This window comes from Acomys russatus, chromosome 19 (genome assembly GCF_903995435.1).
Source record: "Acomys russatus chromosome 19, mAcoRus1.1, whole genome shotgun sequence".
Taxonomy (NCBI): domain Eukaryota; kingdom Metazoa; phylum Chordata; class Mammalia; order Rodentia; family Muridae; genus Acomys; species Acomys russatus.
Window position 1 is genome coordinate 35,299,255 of NC_067155.1, and position 21,046 is coordinate 35,320,300.

At 46.3% G+C, this 21,046-nt stretch overlaps 1 protein-coding gene across 1 annotated transcript in view; it reads right to left on the reverse strand.

The window, feature by feature from the left end:
* The window catches only part of Sdk1 (sidekick cell adhesion molecule 1), a 952,579-nt gene that overhangs the window by 602,037 nt on the left and 329,496 nt on the right, over positions 1-21,046 (reverse strand). Inside the window, exon 2 of the mRNA XM_051161155.1 lies at positions 9,667-9,826. Within this exon, the coding sequence (XP_051017112.1) occupies positions 9,667-9,826 (160 nt within the window). The remainder of the gene's footprint in view (positions 1-9,666; positions 9,827-21,046) is intronic.

Consider the following 21,046-nt stretch of genomic DNA (forward strand, 5'->3'; position numbering starts at 1 on the left):
GTGCTCCCTGACAACCCTCAGCAAGGTGGCTGCCTTGTTGCAAAGAGACGCTCCCTCAGTCTGGCTTCCATATAGCCAGCTCTGTTTTGTCTTCTTGTGGACTGTCACCACATATTCCAAGCGAATAGTTAAATTTTGCTAGTGGAAAGAGCAGTGAAGAATGAAATAAAATATAAACAACACACCTTTCCCCACATGCTTAACACTACGTTTAAGAAGTTTCATACGTAAAAATGTCCTGAGGTACACTTGGGCTTGAAGAGTTACTGGCCAGAAGCAAAAAGAGACAAATGGTATATACTCACTTATATCAAGACACTAGCCCAAGGGATACATCCCATGAAAAACTTCACTTACCAGGAAAGTGGGTCAAAGGGGAGGACATCCTATTGAGACTTTAGGCGAGAGTAGCATGGAAGAATGGGGAAATAGAAGGATCCAGAGGGTCCTGGAAACCTACAAGAAGAACTTTATGACAGGCGGATCTGGGTCCTGGGGACCTCCTCAAACTAAGGCACCAGCCAAGGAGAATATAGGCAGTAAACTTTGAACCCCTACCCAGACCTAGCCGATGAACATGATATTCTCCACCGTTGAGTGGAGAGTGAGATCTGACTCTCACACGAACTCTGGTGCCCCTTTTCTGACCACGTCCCCTGGATGGGGAGGCCTGGCGGCACTCAGAGGAAGGATAGCAAGTTACCAAGAAGAGACTCGATACCCTAAGAGCATATATAGGGGAAGGAGGTCTCCCTCAGTCACAGACACAGGGGAGGAGAGAAGGGGGGAAGCGGGAGGGAGGGAGGAATAGGAGGATACAAGGGAAGGGCTAACAATTGAGATGTAATATGAATAAATTAATAAAAAAATTTTTTAAAGAAAAAAAAAGTTACTGGCTGGGAGATGGCTCAGTTGGTATGGTGCTTGGCTTGAAAACATGAAGACCTGAATTTGATCCTAAGGACTTACTTAATTGAGATAGCAAGTGGTGAGCACATAAGATGTGAGTCCTGGGAAGGGGGAAGCAGGCACGATGCCAGGGACTTGCTAGTCATCCTGCCTAGCCTCGGTGGTAAACTCAGGATCCTACTGAGAGGGCTTGGCACAAAGGGAGGAAAGAAAAGAAAAAGATGGGAAGTGGGAAAGTGTCTGGGGAGGATGACTGAGGTTGTACACACACACATACACATACACACACACTTACACACATGCATGCACACACACGCTCACACACATGCACACATGTGCACACACACATGCTCACACACATACACACGCTCACACACACATGCAACACAACGCACACACATGTGCATACACATGCTCACACACACATGCAACACAACGCACACACATGTGCACACACATGCTCACACATACATGCTCACACCCTCACACATAAGCTCTCACACATATGCTTACACACATGCTCACATACACGCTCACACAATGCACACGCGTGCGCGTGCGCACACACACACACGCTCACACGCACATGCTCACACACTCACACATACATGCTCACACATACACGCACACACACGCTCACACACACATGCTCACACACTCACACATACATGCTCACACATACACGCACACACACGCTCACACACACGCTCACACACACGCTCACACATGCTGCTATAGGACTGTTTCAAACAGGGTGCCCATGATGATGTAATGTTCATCTCACTCAGGTTCAGTGTCATCCCTTTTCCCTCTCCCACTCCCGAAGCCCACAGGAAGACTCTGATGCAGTGGTTCTCAACCCTCCTCACGCTGCGACCCTTTAACACAGTTCCTCGTGTTGTGGTGACCCCTAACCATACAATGATTTCATTACTACTTCACAGCTGTAACTTTGCTACTGTTACGAGTATCTCACACGCAGGGTATCCGATACGCGAGATCCCGAGCAGGGCACGGAGAGCCAGCCAGCCATCATGGCTCCTAGACAAAAGGCCTGGCCTCAAGCGGCTCCGTTTCAGAAACCATACTAAGGAGACTGGAGATCAGGGAAAGCAACTCCTTTCTAGGCAGCCACAGCAGCTACCCAGCTTTGAAGGCCTCCTGCATAGACCACCCTCTCTCCCCGATCTTCTCCCCAGGAAGAGCGATCCTTTGGGGGACCCACTGCTTAACTCCTGGTGCACATAGAATGTGTCATCTGGTTCTTATGAGCACCCACTGGCATGGGGTTTATTATATCATCTTACAGATAAGACTAGATCAGAAATGGTTAACTTCTCCAAAGACTCTGAGGAATCAAGGTGGGAACCGGAAGTTACTGGAGCTCCTTGACCACTCCTCCACAGAGCTTATTTCTAAGTTCACTGTCTGCTTTTGTTGTTGTTGTTGTTGTTTTGGTTTGGTTTGGTTTTTGTTTGCTTTTACACTAGTAAGCCAAGCCCCATAACATCACACAACAACACTGAAGAGTACTGCCCGAAATTAGTGGAAGATTAAAGGTGTGTCAGGAAATGGGATGTTTTACACAAACACCACACATGAGGTGTGGTCAGCGCCCCCCCACCCCCCGCCCGGGATGGTTCAGGTTGACTGTCAACTTGACAAGGCTCTGGAATCCACCTCTAAGTATGTCTGGTGGCGGGGGCGGGGTTTCTACTTGGGTTCATTGAGGTGAGAAGACCCACAGGCTGACAGTGGGCGGCACCATTCCCTGGGCTGAGCTCCTGGGCCCAGTGAAAAGCAGGACGTGAGCAGAGTCCCAGCATTCAGCTTCCTCTGCCTCCTCACTGAGGACACACTTCTGCTGCCGTGGTGTCACCTCCAACACGATGGCCTGCCAACCAAAATAAGCGCCCCTTCCCCTTAAGTTGCTTTCGTTGAGTGTTTTGATCTGAGAAATTTGGGGAACAATGGACACAGCCAGTTCCCATGAATCTTTTCAGCGGGGCACATGGCCAAGCTGCTCAAGCTCTCAGCATCATGCAGGAGGTGGAGCTGGGATTCCAACCTGGAACTGTTCAGTTTGAGTGTCTGGATTGCTGTGATAAATCAGCCCCCACAAAGTAGGTGACTAGGGGTGAAGTAGGTGACTAGGGGTGGGGCTGTACCAGAGAAGGTTAAAAGTCATACATGCTAAAGGGCGAGTGCATGGCAGAAGCAAGCACAGGGTGGTAAGAAAGAGAGGAGCCAGAGGCACTGAGCAGGTGGGGGTTTGTGAGGTGGAGCTATGCAGCTGTCTCCTTGGCTTGGTCTGCAGACCAGCGCTGCTGGCCTCTGATGAGCTACCATGACCAGGAAGCAGGGGTTTATAGGAAAGCTTACAACCACAGATGTGGAAGAGGGACACTTTGGGTAACACACACACACACACACACGCACGCACACATGCATGCACTCACACAGACAGTGAGCAAGAGAGTGTGACAGGGAGAGAGAAAGAGAGAGAGAGAGAGAGAGAGAGAGAGAGAGAGAGAGAGAGAGAGAGAGAGAGAGAGAGAGATATTCAGGCAGACAGACAGCTGAGTCAAGCTGATCATGGGTAGACGAGGGGTGAGCTGGCCTTCGCTCAGTGCAGTCATTTCCTTCTGAGTTCATGAAGGCAGCATGTTTTTTATAATATTGGGGTCTCTCGAGCTCTGCAGGCACCACAAGCTTCATCGTGCTCAGAAGCACAGCGCCCAGCACGGCAGCCCTGAGGAAGCAATGTGGCTGTAGGAGCCAAGCCTCGTGGAGCTCCCAGGTGCTCTCAGGAAGAGCCCGAGATAGACAGGAAGGAATCCACCATGTCCAAGAGAGGAAGCAAACAAGCCCTAATATTTAGGGGCAAAAGGAGAATAAACAATAGTCTACCCAACTACAGAACAACCACAACAACAGAATTACCAGAATTAGTAAACATCTCGCAGTAATGATCTTTACTATTTAATTTATTTTATTTATTGCATATGAGTGCTTTATCTGCAGAAGAGGGCATCAGATCACATTACAGGTGGTTGTGAGCCACCATGTGGATGCTGGGAATTGAACTCGGGACCTCTTAACCACTGCGCCATCTCTCCAGCCCTCAGTAATGATCTTAAATGCAAATGGCCTTGACTTGCCAGAGGCAGCCTGGCTGACTGCATTAAAAAAAAAAAAAAAAAAAAAAGATAGCTCCAGGGGCAGGTAGGATTGTTCAGTGGTTAAAGCCCTTGATGCTCTTATGCAGGAGCTATGTTTGATTCCAAGCACCCACAAAGCGGCTCACAACTGTGCTAATTTTAGTTCTAAGAGTGGCAGCACCCTCTTCTGACCTCTCAGGCGCCAGGCCTACAAGTGGTGCACAAACATGCAGGCAAGGCATCTACACAACTAAAATAATGGATCCATGAACTGGAGAAATGGTTCAGCACTCAGAACGGCACTGACTGCTCTTCAGAGGGCATGGTTGGATTGCCAGCACCCACATGGTAGCTCACAAATGTCTGTAACTCCAGTTCCAGAGGATCTGATGCCCTTTTCTGGTTTCCACAGGTACCAGGCATACATGTGGCATGTGTGCAAACACGTGTACCACATGCATGGTTTTATATATACACATATACATAATTTATATAAAAGATATAGTTTACATAATATATCATATAATTGTGTTATATAATATATTGTGTAATGTATAATATAATAAATGTTATATATTAAAATGAAAATTTGTAAATTAGATCAAATGATCTATTGTTAACAAGAAACACAACTACTGATAACGATACCCACAGAATGAAAGACAAGGACAGTGGCAATCTATCAAGCTAACAGAAGACAAGAGCAAGATGGCACGGCTAGTCCAGTGTCTGATAAAGTGGACTGCAAGCCAAAACTAATCAGAACGCATAAAGGGCTAGCGAGAAGGCTCAGTGCTGAGCTGTGCAAACATGCAGGCCCACATTTGATTTCCTGCACCCAAGTCAAAAGCTGACCACAGCAGCATGCGAGTGCCTATAACTGCAGTGCTATCAGGGAAATGGACACAGAAGGCTTTCTGGGGGACCTTCTTTTAAAGGGATATGGTACAGAATGAAGCAGGAAAGGCAATATGCTCCTCTGGTCTCTACGTGACTAAGCACATGCAACTATGCATGTATGCAAACACATACACCATATGTACGTTATTCATACAGTCACATGTACATGTACATACACATAAAGGAAAAAAAGGCCACTACATATTAACAAAGAGCACAATTCATCAAGAAGATACAACCACCATAACTAGGTTCACACCAAGCCTCGGGGCTCCCAATTTCATAAAACAAATACTAATGGACAGAAAAGGTCAGAGACATCCTTATGCAACAGCAATTGGCAATTTCAACAACCGGCTCTCGGTTCTTAGATAGGTCATCCAGACAAAGATCAGCAGAGATGCCCCGTAGTTAAATTATACCATAGGTCAAAAGGACTTAGCAGAAGTATACAGAAAAATCTCATTCAACAGAAACAGAATATATACTCTTCTCAGCAACCAAGAAACCTTCTCTAAAGCCTCCCCAGCCCAAATTAAGACTTAACAAATACAAAACAACTGAATTTTAAAATCTTATCAGATCACAGGAGAATAAAGGTAGAGGTCAGTAGAGCAAGAGAAACCGCAGAAACTACACAAATAGATGGACACTGAGCAATATGCCTTGAGTGGCCAGAAGGTCACCGACAGAGTCAGCAAGGAAATGAAAAGTCCCAACAACGAGGTAAAAATGCAAGTACGATGCACCAGAACCTTTGGCTGCTGCTAAGGCAGTTCTAAGGAGAAAGCTTTAGCTGTTAGTGTTCACACTTAAAAACACAACACAACACAACAAAAACCAGGACAATTTCCAACAAATAACCTAATGATGCATCACAGAAAGTCAGGAGCAAGTCAAGCACAAAAACAAACGAGGGCAGAAATGACTGAAATAGCAACTAAAAGAGCAATACGTAGAACCAATCCTAACTGGTTCCTTAAAAACACAAACAAGACTAACAAACCCCTGGCCTAACTAACAAAAGGAAAGAGACAGATGCTGGGCGGGGTGGTGCACGCCTTTAATCCCAGCACTCGGGGAGATAGAGGCAGGTGGATCACTGTGAGTTTGAGGCCAGGCTGGTCTGTAAAGCAAGTCTAGGACAGCCAGAGTGACACAGAGAAACCCTGTCTCGAAAAATAAACAATCAACAACCACAAAAAAACACAAAACAAAACAAAAAGGAAGAAAGAAAGAGACAGAAGCCCCAAGACACTAAAACTAGAGAAGCAAGGGGGAGGTTACTTCAGACACCAATGAAGTCTAGAGGAGCATTAGGAAATACTTTGAACACTTAAATTCCAAATTCAAAGCCCTGGGACATCTAGAAGAAATGGATAAATTTCTAAGCACATATAAACTACCAAGTTAAGTCAAGAGGATGTAAAGAAGTAAAACAGATTCATTTAAAAAAAAATCCACAAAGCCGAACCAGTATTAAAACATTTCCCAGCAAAGGGTCCAGAAGGAGTCACTACCAAATTCTACCCGATCTTTAAAGACCAGCTAACATGAGTCATCCTCAAAGTGTAACGTGGCATAGTAAGGGAAAAACAGTACCAATAAAGTTGTTCAATAAAGGGAACACTGTGCTAAAAACAAAACCACACACACACACACACACACACACATACACACATACACACACACGCACACATACACACACACGCACACACGTGCAGGCACACACGCACGCACGGCCTTGACCAATTTCTCAAATGAGCCCAGATGCAAAAGTTCTCAATAAAACTCTTGCATGCCAAATTCAAGAACACATGAATACCAAACACCACTACCAAGTTGGTTCCCCTCCGACCCACAAGAGTAGGTGTAAGTACAAAGCCTTTGACCATCTCCATAGCTAGAGAAAAGACATTGGATAAAAGCTCAACACCTGCTTGTGATAAAAGCCCTGAAGAGATGAGGAATAGAAGGAATAGACCCCACTACAATCAAGGCTACACATGGCAAACCCACAGCCGGTATTATAGTAAATGGGAGAAAACTGAAAGCGGTTCCTCCTAAGTGAGGAATGAGACAAGGGTGCTCACTGCCCCTCCCCCACCCCCGCTTTATTTAATAGTGTTTGATGGTTTAGAGGAATAGGGATGCAAACAGGAAATCAAGGAACTGAGGTATCCCTGTTTGCAGATGGTTAGATTACACATCATAAGGTTTAAAAGACTATCGGGAAACTTCCAGAAGTACATACAGGTTTGGCCAAGTAGAAGGATAAAAGATCAACATACAAAAATCAGTAGCTTTTCTGTAAATCAATAGCAAATTGCCCCCCCAATCTATTTATAATAGATTCTTTAAAACCCAAGCAAGGAGGTGAAAGACCTCTACAATGGGAATTTAAATGGAAAATTTAAATGGGAAGATGACAGAGGTCGGAAGGGCCTCTCATATTCATGGATGGGAAGAGTTGTATTGTGAAGATGGCTACGTCACCGAAAGACAGCTACGGAGTCAGCATGATCCCCACCAAAATCCCAATGCTTTCTTCACAGACCTAGGAGAAAAAAAGGTCCTAAAATCTACACCGTTGCAGAAATGACTCACATCTACAAAGCAATCTGTGCCACCACCATACCCAACTTCTACTGATACTGAAAAGCTACAGCAATAAAAATAACACAAAGCAGATCCACAGATTGAAAGAACAAAGAAAGTCAGCACCCTTCCAGCTATGGAGACCTAATTTTTGACAGAGGTGACAAAAATCATGCATTTGAAAAACAAAAGCACAGTGCTAAGGAAACTGGTAGGACCAAAGTAGATCCATATCTCTCACTCTGCGCATGCGCGCGCGCACATACACACACACACACACACACACACACACACACACACACTCAATTGAAAATGGATCGAAGACTTTTATACAAGACCAAAAGTCTGCAATTGCTAGCAAAATCATAGAGAAAACACTTCAAGGTACGAGCACCAGCAAGGACTTTCAGAATAAGCTCCAGTAGGTAGCACAGGAAATATTCCCAGGAGCTGGCATGAGGGACTGCATGTAATTAAGAAGCTTCTGCAGAGTCGAGGAAATGCTCACCGGCATGAAGAGACAGCCCACAGAACAGGAAAGAGCTCTTCGCCAACTACAGTGCACAGGGAATTAATATCCAGGTATATTAAAACCTGCGAACATTAAACATTAAAAAGCACCCAATCAATAAGTGGATAGTGGACTGACTAGAGAGTTCTCAAAAGAAGAAATACAAATGGCCGACATGTGTTTGAAAAAAGTATTCCTCATCCTTTGCCTTTAGGGGAACGCAAATGAAAGTGTCGATGAGAGTCCACCTCACCCGGCTCAGAACGGCCGTCTACAGGAAAGAGGGAAGAGGAAAGACACAGCCCAACCACCAGTTCTGGTGAGGGTGTACGGAGAGAGGAAATTATAATGCTGCACAGGGGAATGCACAATTAAGCAACACTATGGAAAACCAGTCTCAAGCCTTCTCAAAAGGCTAAAATTAGATCAACTGCAGGACCCAGGACCACTCTTAACTTATGCTGAAAAGCCTCCACCCCAACATCCCACAGAGATGCCTGTGTGTCTGTGCTTACTGCTGTACTATTCCCGGGAGCTACAGAACCGAACCAAAGAAGACGTCTGCTGACAGATGAACGGCTAACAGGAGCATGGCACGTATACTCAATGGAATGTTTTCAAACATAAAGAAAAACGGAAAATTTGACATTTGCACAAAATGGATGGGACTCCAAATCATTGAGTCAAGCAGAATAAGCCGGACTAAGAAAGACGAGTACACATTTTTCTCTCATACGTACACCTTAGGCTTAAAAGTGTGTGTGTGTGTGTGTGTAGGTCATGGAACTAGGAAGGGAATCACTAGAGGGGAGGAAGGCTACATAAAAGTGCAAGAAAACCAGGCAGACGAACAGACAAGGTGGCAGAGGGGAAGAAGACAGAACAATGTACAATGTACGTGTGAAAATGCCATAATGAATTTCACTAGGACTAAGAAACAAAAAATTAATTTTCCTTGTCAAATACAAAGACCTGAGGCTGGAAAGCAGAGGTGGGGCTGCTTGCTTGGTACAGCTACAGTTAAACCAGCTTAGCCTTTAGCCATGCCCTCTCCGCACTAGGCTTGGGGCTCATCCTGGCGCCCCTGTGCCTGGTGCGATGTCCAGCATTAGTAGGTTCTCCATGCTCACTGGGGTTCCGGCTGAATAACAGAGCCCTGCGCACACCCACTCTATCACGTCACCCCCTTTCCCAGCCAAACTGGAAAAGGCGGCTAGAAAGGATTTTAACAGCATGATCTGTGGACGCTCCTAATCTGCACCCTACAGGCCATGCTTGGACCAGTTAGATATGGACGACACTTGTAGGCGAGGTGGTCGCTGAAAAGAGCAGATTTATCACGGTAAAGTGCTGTGCGGATTCCTGACTGTGTCTGCTTCACTAAAGAGGCCTACTGTCGCGAGCAGGACGGCAGACTCCGAGGTGAAAGAAAAACAAGCTCCGTTCTAACCACACACAAAGTTCCAGCCCTTCCCCCTCAGTGCTCCGGGACTTGTTCCAGCACTGCCGGCCTTTGTCATCATGTCCAACAAGGCAGGGACTGCAACGCATAACGTCACGATCTGATTTTTTCAAGCCATCAATTACTTATATTCGCTGGTGTAGGTGGTGAGCTCACTGCCGTTCCGGATCCACTTGAACTCCAGAGGCCAGCTCCCTTCAGCCAGGCAGGTGAGCACAAGGCGGTTCCCTTCCAGGTGGATCTGAGGCAGGCCCGGCTCCGTTTTGAAATATGGTGCAACATCATCTGGGAATAGTAAAACAAAACAAAACAAACAAACAAAAACAAAAACAAACAAACAAACAAAAAACAGAGAGAACAAAGAAAGGTTAATTGGAGCCAAGACGGAAATAACCCCAATCTAATCAATAAATCAACATAAGCAATAAATCAATTACTGAACAGATCTGATTTTTCAACTGCAGAAAGGAAGGTTGTGCAGCCCAATTGAGTAGCAGATAATCCCCAATACACCAGGGAAAGCAACAGCCTAGAAGATACTTCAAAATACATGGGGAGGCAGAGGCAGGTGGATCGTTGTAAGTTCGAGTCCAGCCTGGTCTACAAAGCGAGTCTAGGACAGCCAAGGCTACACAGAGAAACCCTGTCTTGAAAAAAAAAAAAAAAAAAAAAACCAAACCAAAACAACAACAAAAAGAAAAACAAAAAACCAAAACCAAACCCAACCACCACCAACAACAACAAAAAAAAACAAAACCAAAAAACAAAAACAAAACAAAAAACAAAAAATACCATAAAAACAAAAGGTCCAAAACACACCAAATACATTCATACAAGTCCTTCCTCTTTAGAATTGATACACCAGGATATTCTAGGCCACGCATGCACTCATGTACTGATTTCATTGATTTTATTATTTATCTATTTATTTATGTTTTTCGAGACAGGGTTTCTCCATGTAACAGCCCTGGCTGTCCTGGAACTCACTTTGTAGACCAGGCTGGCCTCGAACTCACAGAGATCCATCTGCTTCTGCCTCCCAAGGGCTCAGATTAAAGTTGTGCACCACCACGCCCAGCCTCATTGGTTTTATGTGTGTGTTTTTGTTTATTTTATTATTTTTGTGTATATGGGTAGCATCCATACATGTGTGGTTGCATCCCACGTGCGAGGGCACACATGTGTGAAGGTGTCTGAGGTGGATGTCTACTGTCTTCTCCAATGGCTCCTCACTTTATTCACTGGGGCACGGTCTCTTCCGTGAACCCACAGCTCAGTGGCTCTGCTATTCCAACACCATCTTTCCATAGAGACTGTCTGTTTCTACCTACCATGTGCTAGGACTAAAAACCAGGTGCCATTACTGCCCAGCATTTCTGCAGGGGCTAGGGATCTGAACTCCAGTCCTCATATCTGTGTGGCAAGAACTTCATCCAATGAACCATTTCCCTACCTGCTAGCTGTTGGTTTTTTAATGGGAAATCTGTTTTCAAAGTAAAAATCAAGTATATAGAAGCCATATTACTTCATATAACCTTCAGATTCTTTTTTTTTTTTTTTTAAGAAAGGACTATAGTAAACAAAGGAATGACAGGATTCACAATCTAGTTTTCATTTCACACATAGAGAGAGGGGGAGGGGAAGGAAGAAGGGAGGGACATATACTGCTTTACTGGGCTATTAGACAGGTAGCCAGTGCTGTATCACACAGTGGAATACTACGCAGCACTGAAAATGAACCAACTGTTCTCCATACAGGAATATGATTGAATCTCACAGACATAAATGCTGAGTGAATGAAACCAGATGGATTAAAGCACATTTATCCATTCAAATGTTTTGTGAAAGGATAGATAGTACTGTATCTGTGAGAGGTCAGGTAAGGGGTTAGCTGTGATAATGGTGAAGTGACTGGAAGCAGAGGGAAATCTGTGGGGAAATAGACCGAGGTCTACTATACAAGCTCACTTTGTGACAACTCAGAGGATTATACATATGACTTACAGATTTTGTACAGATGCAATAACTTTTTTAAAACACAGATATAGCACATTCAATGACTAGCTCAACTGCCATCACCAATTGAATCTACGATCTTATTAGAACACACGAGTTTATTTTCTCATAGATAAAATAAATGGCCGGGCAGTGGTGGCGCATGCTTTTAATCCCAACATGTGAGAGGCAGAGGCAGGAGTATCTCTGTGAGTTTGAGGCTAGCCTGGTCTATAGCGCAAGTTCCAGGACAGCCAAGGCTACACAGAGAAACTCTGACTCGAAAACCAAAAATTAAAACAAAATGAATGGAAAGGGGACTTGTGGTTTTCTGTTAAGGTCTCACAAGGCCCAGTGCCCAGCTGTCATCCAACACACTTGAGCTGGGTGGAGCAGTCTCCTACCACAGGCTCTTTGCTCTTGCCCCTTCCTCCACTATGTGCAGGGGTGTCTACTCTCAGCCAGGTTCTCCCAGTAGGTTTTTGGTTTTCTTGTTGGTATTGGGAGAAGGTGTCAACTTGACACAGCTACAGTTATCTGTGAGGAGGAACTTCACAGTTGAGAAAATGTCTCTGGTATGGGAGGGCTCAGCTCATGGTGCGTGTTGCCATCCCTGGGAAGGTGATCCTGGGATGTGTAAGAGAGCAGACTGAGAAAGCCAGGAGGAGCAAGTCAGGAAACAGTGTTCCTCAAAGGCCTCTGCTTCAATTTCTGCCTCCAGGTCCCTGCCTGCCTTGAGTTCCTGCCCGGCCTTCCTATGACAATAGATTGTGACCATAATCAGTAAGCTAAGTAAACTTTTTCTTCCCCAAGTTGCTTTTGGTCATGGTGTTTTATATCACAAGAGAAACCCTGAGACATGAGTTAACTACCTCAGCCCCTTTTGCTGAACTTTCCTACAAATTGTATATTCGTTTCGATCAACAGCATTTCTCCCAGAATTTGAAATTATAGTATTTGTGAATTATACCCTATAGTTTCTTCTGTCTTACATTTTTAAAAAAAATCCCTAGCACCTGCAATGATGCAGAACAAAGTAGCTACTGAACAAAATACATTGAATAACAGTGACAGCAAATAGTATATTGTGGCAGAAGAGGTGGAAAGAAAAGTTTAGTGATATACCAGGCATGGGAGTGAGGGAGAAGAGGGCATATAGCGGGATTAATGGTTTTCTGGCCTGCATGATTTTCAATAAACGTGCAGGGTAAATTGGAGATATAGCTCAACGATGGTGTGTCTGTCTGTAGACTGCCACTGGGAACATAGCTCAGTGGTAGAGCACCTACCTAGAACCCCCAGTGAGGGGCTGGGGTATGCCTCAGTGGTAGAGCCCCTACCTAGAATTCCCCAGTGAGGGGCTGGGGTGTGGCTCAGTGGTAGAGCCCCTGCCTAGATTCCCCAGTGAGGGGCTGGGGTGTGGCTCAGTGGTAGAGCCCCTGCCTAAAATCCCCCAGTGAGGGGCTAGGGTGTGGCTCAGTGGTAGAGCCCCTGCCTAGAATTCCCCAGTGAGGGGCTGGGGTGTGGCTCAGTGGTAGAGCCCCTGCCTGAATCCCCCAATGAGGGGCTGGGGTGTGGCTCAGTGGTAGAGCCCTTGCTTGAATCCCCCAGTGAGGGGCTGGGGTGTGGCTCAGTGGTAGAGCCCCTGCCTAGAATCCCCCAGTGAGGGGCTAGGGTGTGGCTCAGTAGTAGAGCCCCTGCCTAGAATCCCCCAGTGAGGGGCTGGGGTGTGGCTCAGTGGTAGAACACCTGTCTAGAATCCCCCAGTGATGGACTGGGGGTGTGGCTCATAGCAGGGTGCTTTCCTCACATGTACCAGTTCTGCCTATCCTTGGCACCACAATAAACAAACAAGCAAACGTGCATTGATCCTATGGGATAGACCCTGCCCTCAGCATCGGGAATACGAAGAGAATAAGATATCATCACCTTCCCTTCAGTGGATCTGATCTGGATCTCATGCAGGAATATAAACAGCCAACTGTAAGGCGCTATAATGAAATATGTCACTCAATGTTAGCAGGAGCCACTAATCCAGGCCCCGGTGAGAGAGAGTCCCACCTGCTTTTTCTCTGAGCTGCTTTTTACGTGCATCCTCGGGTTCTGATTGTCAACCGTGTGTCCAATTTCCCTTTCTGCTATGTACTTCGGCCCAAATCATCCACTCCTATGACCCAAACAGTGCAATAAAGCCGAATTGCAATAGATATAACTCTGATGCCTTGGGGTTCACTGAGCCGCAGGCTTTATTAATGGCCTGCCATTTGCTCTCTCTTTAACAATAGAAAAAGAAATGCCACTTCATAGGGTTCCAGTGTCCTACACGCATGCCTCATAAAAAATACATCTTTTTGAAAGGGAAAAAAGCTTTAAGATACAAGCTCAAGAATGGGAATTTGTGAGTACACCTGACAGAGCATCATCAATTTAACACACTATACGATGGTTTGGAATTTAAATGACACTACAGTTCCATTCTTCATAGAGTTCATTCATAGAGTTCACAGGTAAGCACACACACACCTCTGCTATGAACAAATTACTATGCCGGGTACTGAGATCAAGCAGGAAAAATCCTTCACAGGGAATAGCTTTATACACTTGGCAAGCAAATACCTTGTGATCTAAATGGCTATAGAATGGTAGTTAGCCCAGAGGCTGGCCATTCATTACCACAAGAAGGGAAAGAAAGCACACATTGTCACGGCCCTGGAATCTTAAGTGTCTAAATTAAACTTATTGCCACAAATATTTTAGCATAGCCAGCACCGAGAGTTAGTTACCCCTCTAAGACCAGTAGTCTTTCCCCACAGAAAAGCGTGTAGTTGAACTTGAAATGTAAAAGAGTGCACAAAGGTCACAAGGCACAGACACTACGGAAAGAGAAAGGGTGTGTGTGACATGTCCACCCCATCACCGCCTTGGAGTATTATGGCCCCGTAGCCATGACCAAGGGACCAAGACAGAGGTAGATGAGTCTATGGTAATAATGAGTGAGCTACTGACTCTCACAAGTTGAAGGTAGAGGCGTGTCAAGGACCATATCTGGGATTGCAGCTGTCCTTCCCCCCTGCTCCCCTCAGAGGCAAGGACTCTTAGGACATGCTGGAGAACGCTGAAATGGAACTATGCAGGAGGAGGAGACACCTTCTTGTAGCTTCTGTGAGATTATGTCATGCATGATGGGGTGGGGCATTGCGGAGATGTGGCTTTTTTTTTTTTTTTTTTTTTTTTTTTTACATTATCCATGCTCTGGAAGCCCAATCACCTCCCTGTGAAAAGGGAACTTTGATGTATCTATCCCTAATGCCCTGTTGTCTTAGTTTTATTGCTGCGAAGGGACACCTTGACCATGGCAAGTCTTAAAAAGGAAAACATTTATTTGGGGCTGGCTTACAGTTTGGAGGGTGAGCCCGGGATTGTCACGGCAGGAAACATGGCAGTGTGCAGGCAGACATGGCGCTGGAGGCAGAGCTGAGAGTTCTACATCTGGATCCACATGGCAGCTTGAGCTGTGACACACTTCTTCCAACAAGGCCACCCCTCCTAGTGGTGCCACTTTCTGTGGGCCAAGCGTTCAAACACACACACGGAGGTCAAACCTACTGAACCCACCACACCTATCTATGGTGAATAGATGTTTATTCATCTCCTCAGCAGAAGCTAACGGGAACTGATTGATCTTTATGCAGGGGCCTACACAGATCCCCACAAAAGAATGTGATTTTTTTTTGTAGTTTACATGGACAGGAAAAAAAAAAATGCCTGCGAAGATACAGCAGGAAAACACAATGAGTGAATTACTTAAGAGGTTACTTCTGAGACTCTGAACTGGGGAAATGCCAACAGGTCATTCACTGCTCTTTGGGGGAATGGAAACATCCCAAACTGTAGCCACTAGACCCTACGTCTCCACGCAGGAAAATGTGCTGAGTGTGTAAGCACTTGTGTATTCCAACAGTGAACTTGCTAAGTCCCTGGGATGAACAACCGTGGGAAAGCATGAAATTTCCATTTTTCACATACTTTTAAATAGAACGTAAACCATTTATGAAACAGGGAGTCTCATTTGTCTGGATAACACAAGACTTAAAGGTCCATGCAATGTTGAGGACCAGACTCAATGTTCTCTCAAACAAACATCATAACTTTATGACATCCCGAGCCACGTCCCCAAATGGACTCAGGGTTTTTAGATAAATGTACATGGATTTAACTTTACCTGTCCAATGTAAAGATACTCTTCTCATGCAGAAAAGGGACTATGACCCAAACAACAGAGTAGAAATAGTTGCCAGGGGGGAGGAGACAGGTACAAGAAGCCAAGGCTGAGCCTTGTCCTGTGGCTCGGTTTCCTGCACACAGACAGGGCGCCTTCCTGGGTGTTTTCATAAGGTTCTCCCACTACAGAAAATGTAGAAGCTATCAGGAGCCTTTGAGGGCATAACAGGTAGGAATCAAGCACTGGGTACCAATAACATCAAGTGGCCGGCTAGTCACATAACGGCTCCTGGGAATCCAGGGCTAACCTTCCTTATTAATTATATATGCATACTAGCCCAAGGGGCACGTCCCATGAAAGCCTTCACTTACCAGGAAACTGGGACAGAGGGGAGGGCATCCTATTGGGACTCTAAATGGGAGAATAGCAAAATAAAAGGATACAGAGGGTCCTAGAAATCTACAAGTAGAACAATATGATAGGCAGATTTGGGCCCAGGGGTCCCGCTCAAACTAAGGCACCAGCCAAGGACAATACAGGAGGTAAACTTTAAACCCCTTCCCAGATCTAGCCAATGGTCAGAATATTCTCCACAGTTGAGTGGAGAGTGTGATATGACTTTCCTTGCAGTTTTACACAGGGCCTGGGGAGCACATACAGGCCATCGTGCTTGAGAGGCACGTGACTTTTTTTAACCCACTGAGCCATCTTATGAACCCTCTGTTTTATTGCAGGGGCCGAGGAGAGAGACAGAATCTTGCTGATTACACTAGATTGGCCGGCCAGCGAGCTCCAGGGACCCTTCTGTTTCCGTCTCCCCTTTTCTCAGCACTGAGGTTACAAGTGTACCACCACGCCCAGCGTGCTCACGCGTATTCCAGTCCTCAGGCCCGTGCAGCGAGCACTTAACACACCGAGCCATCCGCTGGCCCCAGTCCTCTGCTTTAAAAAGATAATGAACGAAGAGTGACAGTCAGCTTCCACTTAGCAATGAGAGCAACCATACCACAAATAAGGGGAGTCCTAGGCCGGCAAACCCCACGTGTTCTGGTAAAGTGAGATGAAGTTTATGAAGCGCCTGTAATCAGCTCCATCCATCAGTGGGGTCCAGCGGGGAGGACCCTGATCGTGGTGCGAATGGGCAATCAGGTGAAACGGGACCTTTCCTTACTGAACTCCATTTCTGCCACAGCAAAATCCCCTAGGGCAGCCGGCCATTCCATTTAAGCCACTAATCTTCCGCTAAAAACTTCCTTTATATCAAATCCCAACATTTTCATGCCCCAAGCTTATGAATCTACCAGCCATAGAAATTTTTACTTTTTTTTTTTTTTCAAATTCCAGGGAGAAACCAAAGCGTGGGGCCCGATGTATCGCTTATGAAACAGGCTGGTGAGCGTGGGGAGAGGGTCCCGCTCTGGTGGATGCAGCCACTCTCGGCTCTGCTGCCAGCGTTTGTCATGCTCACACAGGCAAGCCAGGGGTTTAACCTCACCAAACAACATACCTTCCTCACTCTGGTAATAGTCATGTCTTGGAAGAAAACAATTACGCATTTCAACTGTGCTCCCGAGGTAAAAAAATCTAAACACATTACCAAGCAATTCTGCGCCGTGGTTACGTCCGCAGATATGCAAGCTCACACTGTGACTGCTGTAAGAGGGCCCTGGCGTTTGAGGAAAACAACCCCTCTATGTGCCCGAAGATGAGACGGCTCAAATGAGCTTTCCGTGACCACTGCAGCACGTGCCTTTGTGGGGACAGGAAAAGCCAGGAGGGGAAGAGAGGAGGAGACAAACCAATGTTGCATGATGTTCAAACTAGGTAATTAGCACATCATAAAGATCCGGCAGGGGCTGGAGAGCTGGCTCAGAGGTTAAAGAGCACTGTCTGCTCTTCCAGGGGTCCTGAGTTCAATTCCCAGCAACCACATGGTGGCTCACAACCACCTATAATGAAATCTGGCGCCCTCTTCTGGTGTTCAGGTGTATATGCAGGCAAAATGTTGTATGCATAATAAATAAATAAATCTTTTAAAAAAAAAAAAAGATCTGGCAGCTGAATGGGACAAGAGTGGTAATCGGGTGACTAGACTCAGATGTATTATATGCATATAATTAACCTAAACAAGAAAAAAATACTCTTTAAAGCAAAAGTAGTCCCACATCATAGCTAATTCCAAGGCTCCATGCTCTCAGATAATCACGGATACTTATAGATACCTTCTAGGATTAGACACGCAAATGCGGCTCCTCCAATGATTATATCGTTCTGATCTGGAAAACCAATCATCCAACTTGTGCCTATGTTAGGGGATTTATTCCCACTACCGCTTGAAACACCGAGACTCAAAAGGTCTAAGGCAAAAGGTGGCCACCACTGGACACGCAAACACAAGCATTATCAAATGAAACCATCCAAGCTGGGCATGGGGCCCACACGCCTGTAATCCCATCACTAAGGAAGCTGAGGCAGGAGGAACAATGGGACTGCGAGGCCACTCCGGACTAAACAACAAGAGTGTGTCTTAAATCACAAACAAAACCCCCCAAATAAAACATCAAACACTAAAGCAATGTGTCTTGGTGACCACAAGACAGAAGAATAAGGTATGCGTTTCAAGTTGCTCTTTGATAAGCCCTTCCAACGGAATGAGGCTAGCTCACCGCACAGCCCTCTGTTAGCACTGTGCAGTGTTTCTAACCACCATGAGAAGGCCATAAAGCCATCCCACCTCTGCAGATCCCTGCACAGGGACAGAGACCAATGTCCTGGCTGCTCACTATTGCTCCAGTTACAAGGTTGCAAACCCTTTCACTCCCAAGCGGGAGCTGCTGATGTAGCTGGCTGCAAGCCAATGAGCTCACAGCCTAGAAAAAGGAGGCTTACAAACAAGCCAAGAGCATCCCAGGAGAGACAGCCGAGGTCTGCAGGTGGTGCTGAGCTCAGCAGGGACCACAGCTGAGGGCCTCCCCACATCAAGGCCTTGACATCCCAGGTATCCCAGACGTATCCTGGAGGGGTGCAGGCACTGGGGGAACCAGCAGGATCACTCACAGAGGGTGGTGGCTCAGCGCTCTCCCTGATGATGGGTCTATGGCAGTGCTTGCTACTTACTTAGCTATATAGTGGCTTTCAACAGCTCTTGAAGGCTTTTCAAGGGGCTTTCCTCTGCATCACCCTTAGTGATGATAAATGGAGATGCTGTATGTAGACTGTTAGGAGGGGCCGCTCGCCACACCCCACCCCGTGTGTGTGTGTGTGTGTGTGTGTGTGTGTGTGTGTGTGTGTGGTGTTTGTATGTGGACAACTGTACACACACATACGTATGTGGACAACTGTACACACACACACACACACACACACACACACACACACACACACACACTCATATAGAAGCCAGAGATTAAGTTCCAATCTCTTCCTCCATCAGTCTCACCTTACTGTTTTCAAACAAGCCCTCTCACTGAACCTGGAGCTCACCAATTATGCTCGACCCTAGGCTCCACTCACCTTGACCTCCATTCATGTGGAGGCCAGAGGTCCATACTGGGTGTCAATCGTTTTCCATCTAACTGTTTGGGGCAGTGTCTCTCAGTGTACCAGGTGCTCGGATCCCACTTGGCTGGCTGGCCAGCATTAGTCCCACAAATCCTCAAGTCTCTGCTTACTCAGTGCTGGGATTACAGGCACATGACCCTGCACACCTGACCCTTTAGGTGGGTGCTGGGTATTCCCAACACAGGTCCTCCTGTTTGCACAGTCATCACTCTCCTGACTGATCCATCGCCTCAGTCCCAACAAATGAGAAGTTTACAGTCAAGTGTTACCATTATTTTTTATAAAACTGTGTTTGTTTCTTAGTTTCTCCCTTAACTCGGCTTTCACACAAATAATTGAGACTCTTATTTAATAGTAAGCCTCACAGCACAAGAACTGAGCAGTTATAACTCTATTCTTAGCCCTCTTAGCTAATTTTGTTTCCTCCCAGCATACATCCCAGAGATACCTGCACTTTGTTGCCTCCCCTGTTCCAGCTCTGTCTGATGATATCTCTGGGACCTCTCCCGTGGTTGAATCCCCTGCTTCCTCTTCTAACTCCTCCTCTCCTTGCTGGCAGGAAGTCCGGCCCTATTCTCTCCCCCTGGTCAGTGATTGGCTGTAAGCTGTTTTATTGGCACATCAAAGGACAATTGGGGAGCAGTGTTTACACAACGTTGAGACAGGAGATTCTCAGAACAAGGATTGCAACCAGATATGGGAGTCACAGAAATCAGCATCTGAATTCCACAATAACCTTCGGCCTACAGTCAACTGCCTCTAAATCCCAAAGAAGAAGCAGACACCACAGTTGACTTGTTGAATGTTCGTGCCTGACTCAGCTGTGACATGAGTCTTACAGGAACCTCATGGCACCTCTGGAGAGATCCAAAGGACAACCCCAGAAAACAAGGAGTATCCTAGTGGGGGTGGCCGTTATTGTCAAGTTTAGTTTGGGACAAGGTCTAGGAACTCAGGCAGCAAGGATTCAGAGCATAGCATAAAACCAAATAACAGGTCGACTAGAGTGCTCACCCTTCCTCCAAGCCTCTGTCCCTCCGCTACTTTCTCAAGAGACAGACTGCAGATCAACATTCGTATTGCGGGCTGTGGGCAGAGCCCCTCGGGCAGAGCTGCAAGTACCAGGACCTGAATTCTATATGAAGTCCCACATCTGAAACGCCATATAAAAGGGCAACTTTCCACAACCGATAAAGACAGAACTAGACTTAGCCCCAGCCAGTCTGGCTCCAGAACTGGCATACCCAGACACGGCGCTAACGCTGAGGTGCTTCGGAGTCCTAGAGGTGGAGACTCTGGAAGCAAGTCAACCTGCGTTACTGACCAGTAATATTTCCAGTTGGTACATTAAAAAACGCCCCCCCCTCCCGCCGCAACCAGAAGCTGAGACCGGCTGGAAGAAGGAGAGGAGACTCCTACTTTTTCTCACAAGGAATTACGGGCTGAGGCAGGAGCTTAGTAAACTGATTGCTGTGTAATTACTAGGGCCTGTGTGTGGAGCCCCAAAATGCATGTAGAAGAGCCCGCAGTGACAGTGCGTGCTTGTATTTCTGTATCAAGAACATGAAGACAGGAGGCCCCTGGAGGCTTGCTGGCCAGCCAGCCAACTGGTGAGCCCCTGGACAACGAGGGTAAGTGCCTCCTGAGGGATGACAGCTAAAGACGTCCTCTGGCCTCTGCATATGCACACACGTATGTGCACGCACATACACAGAGGCCCTGCACAC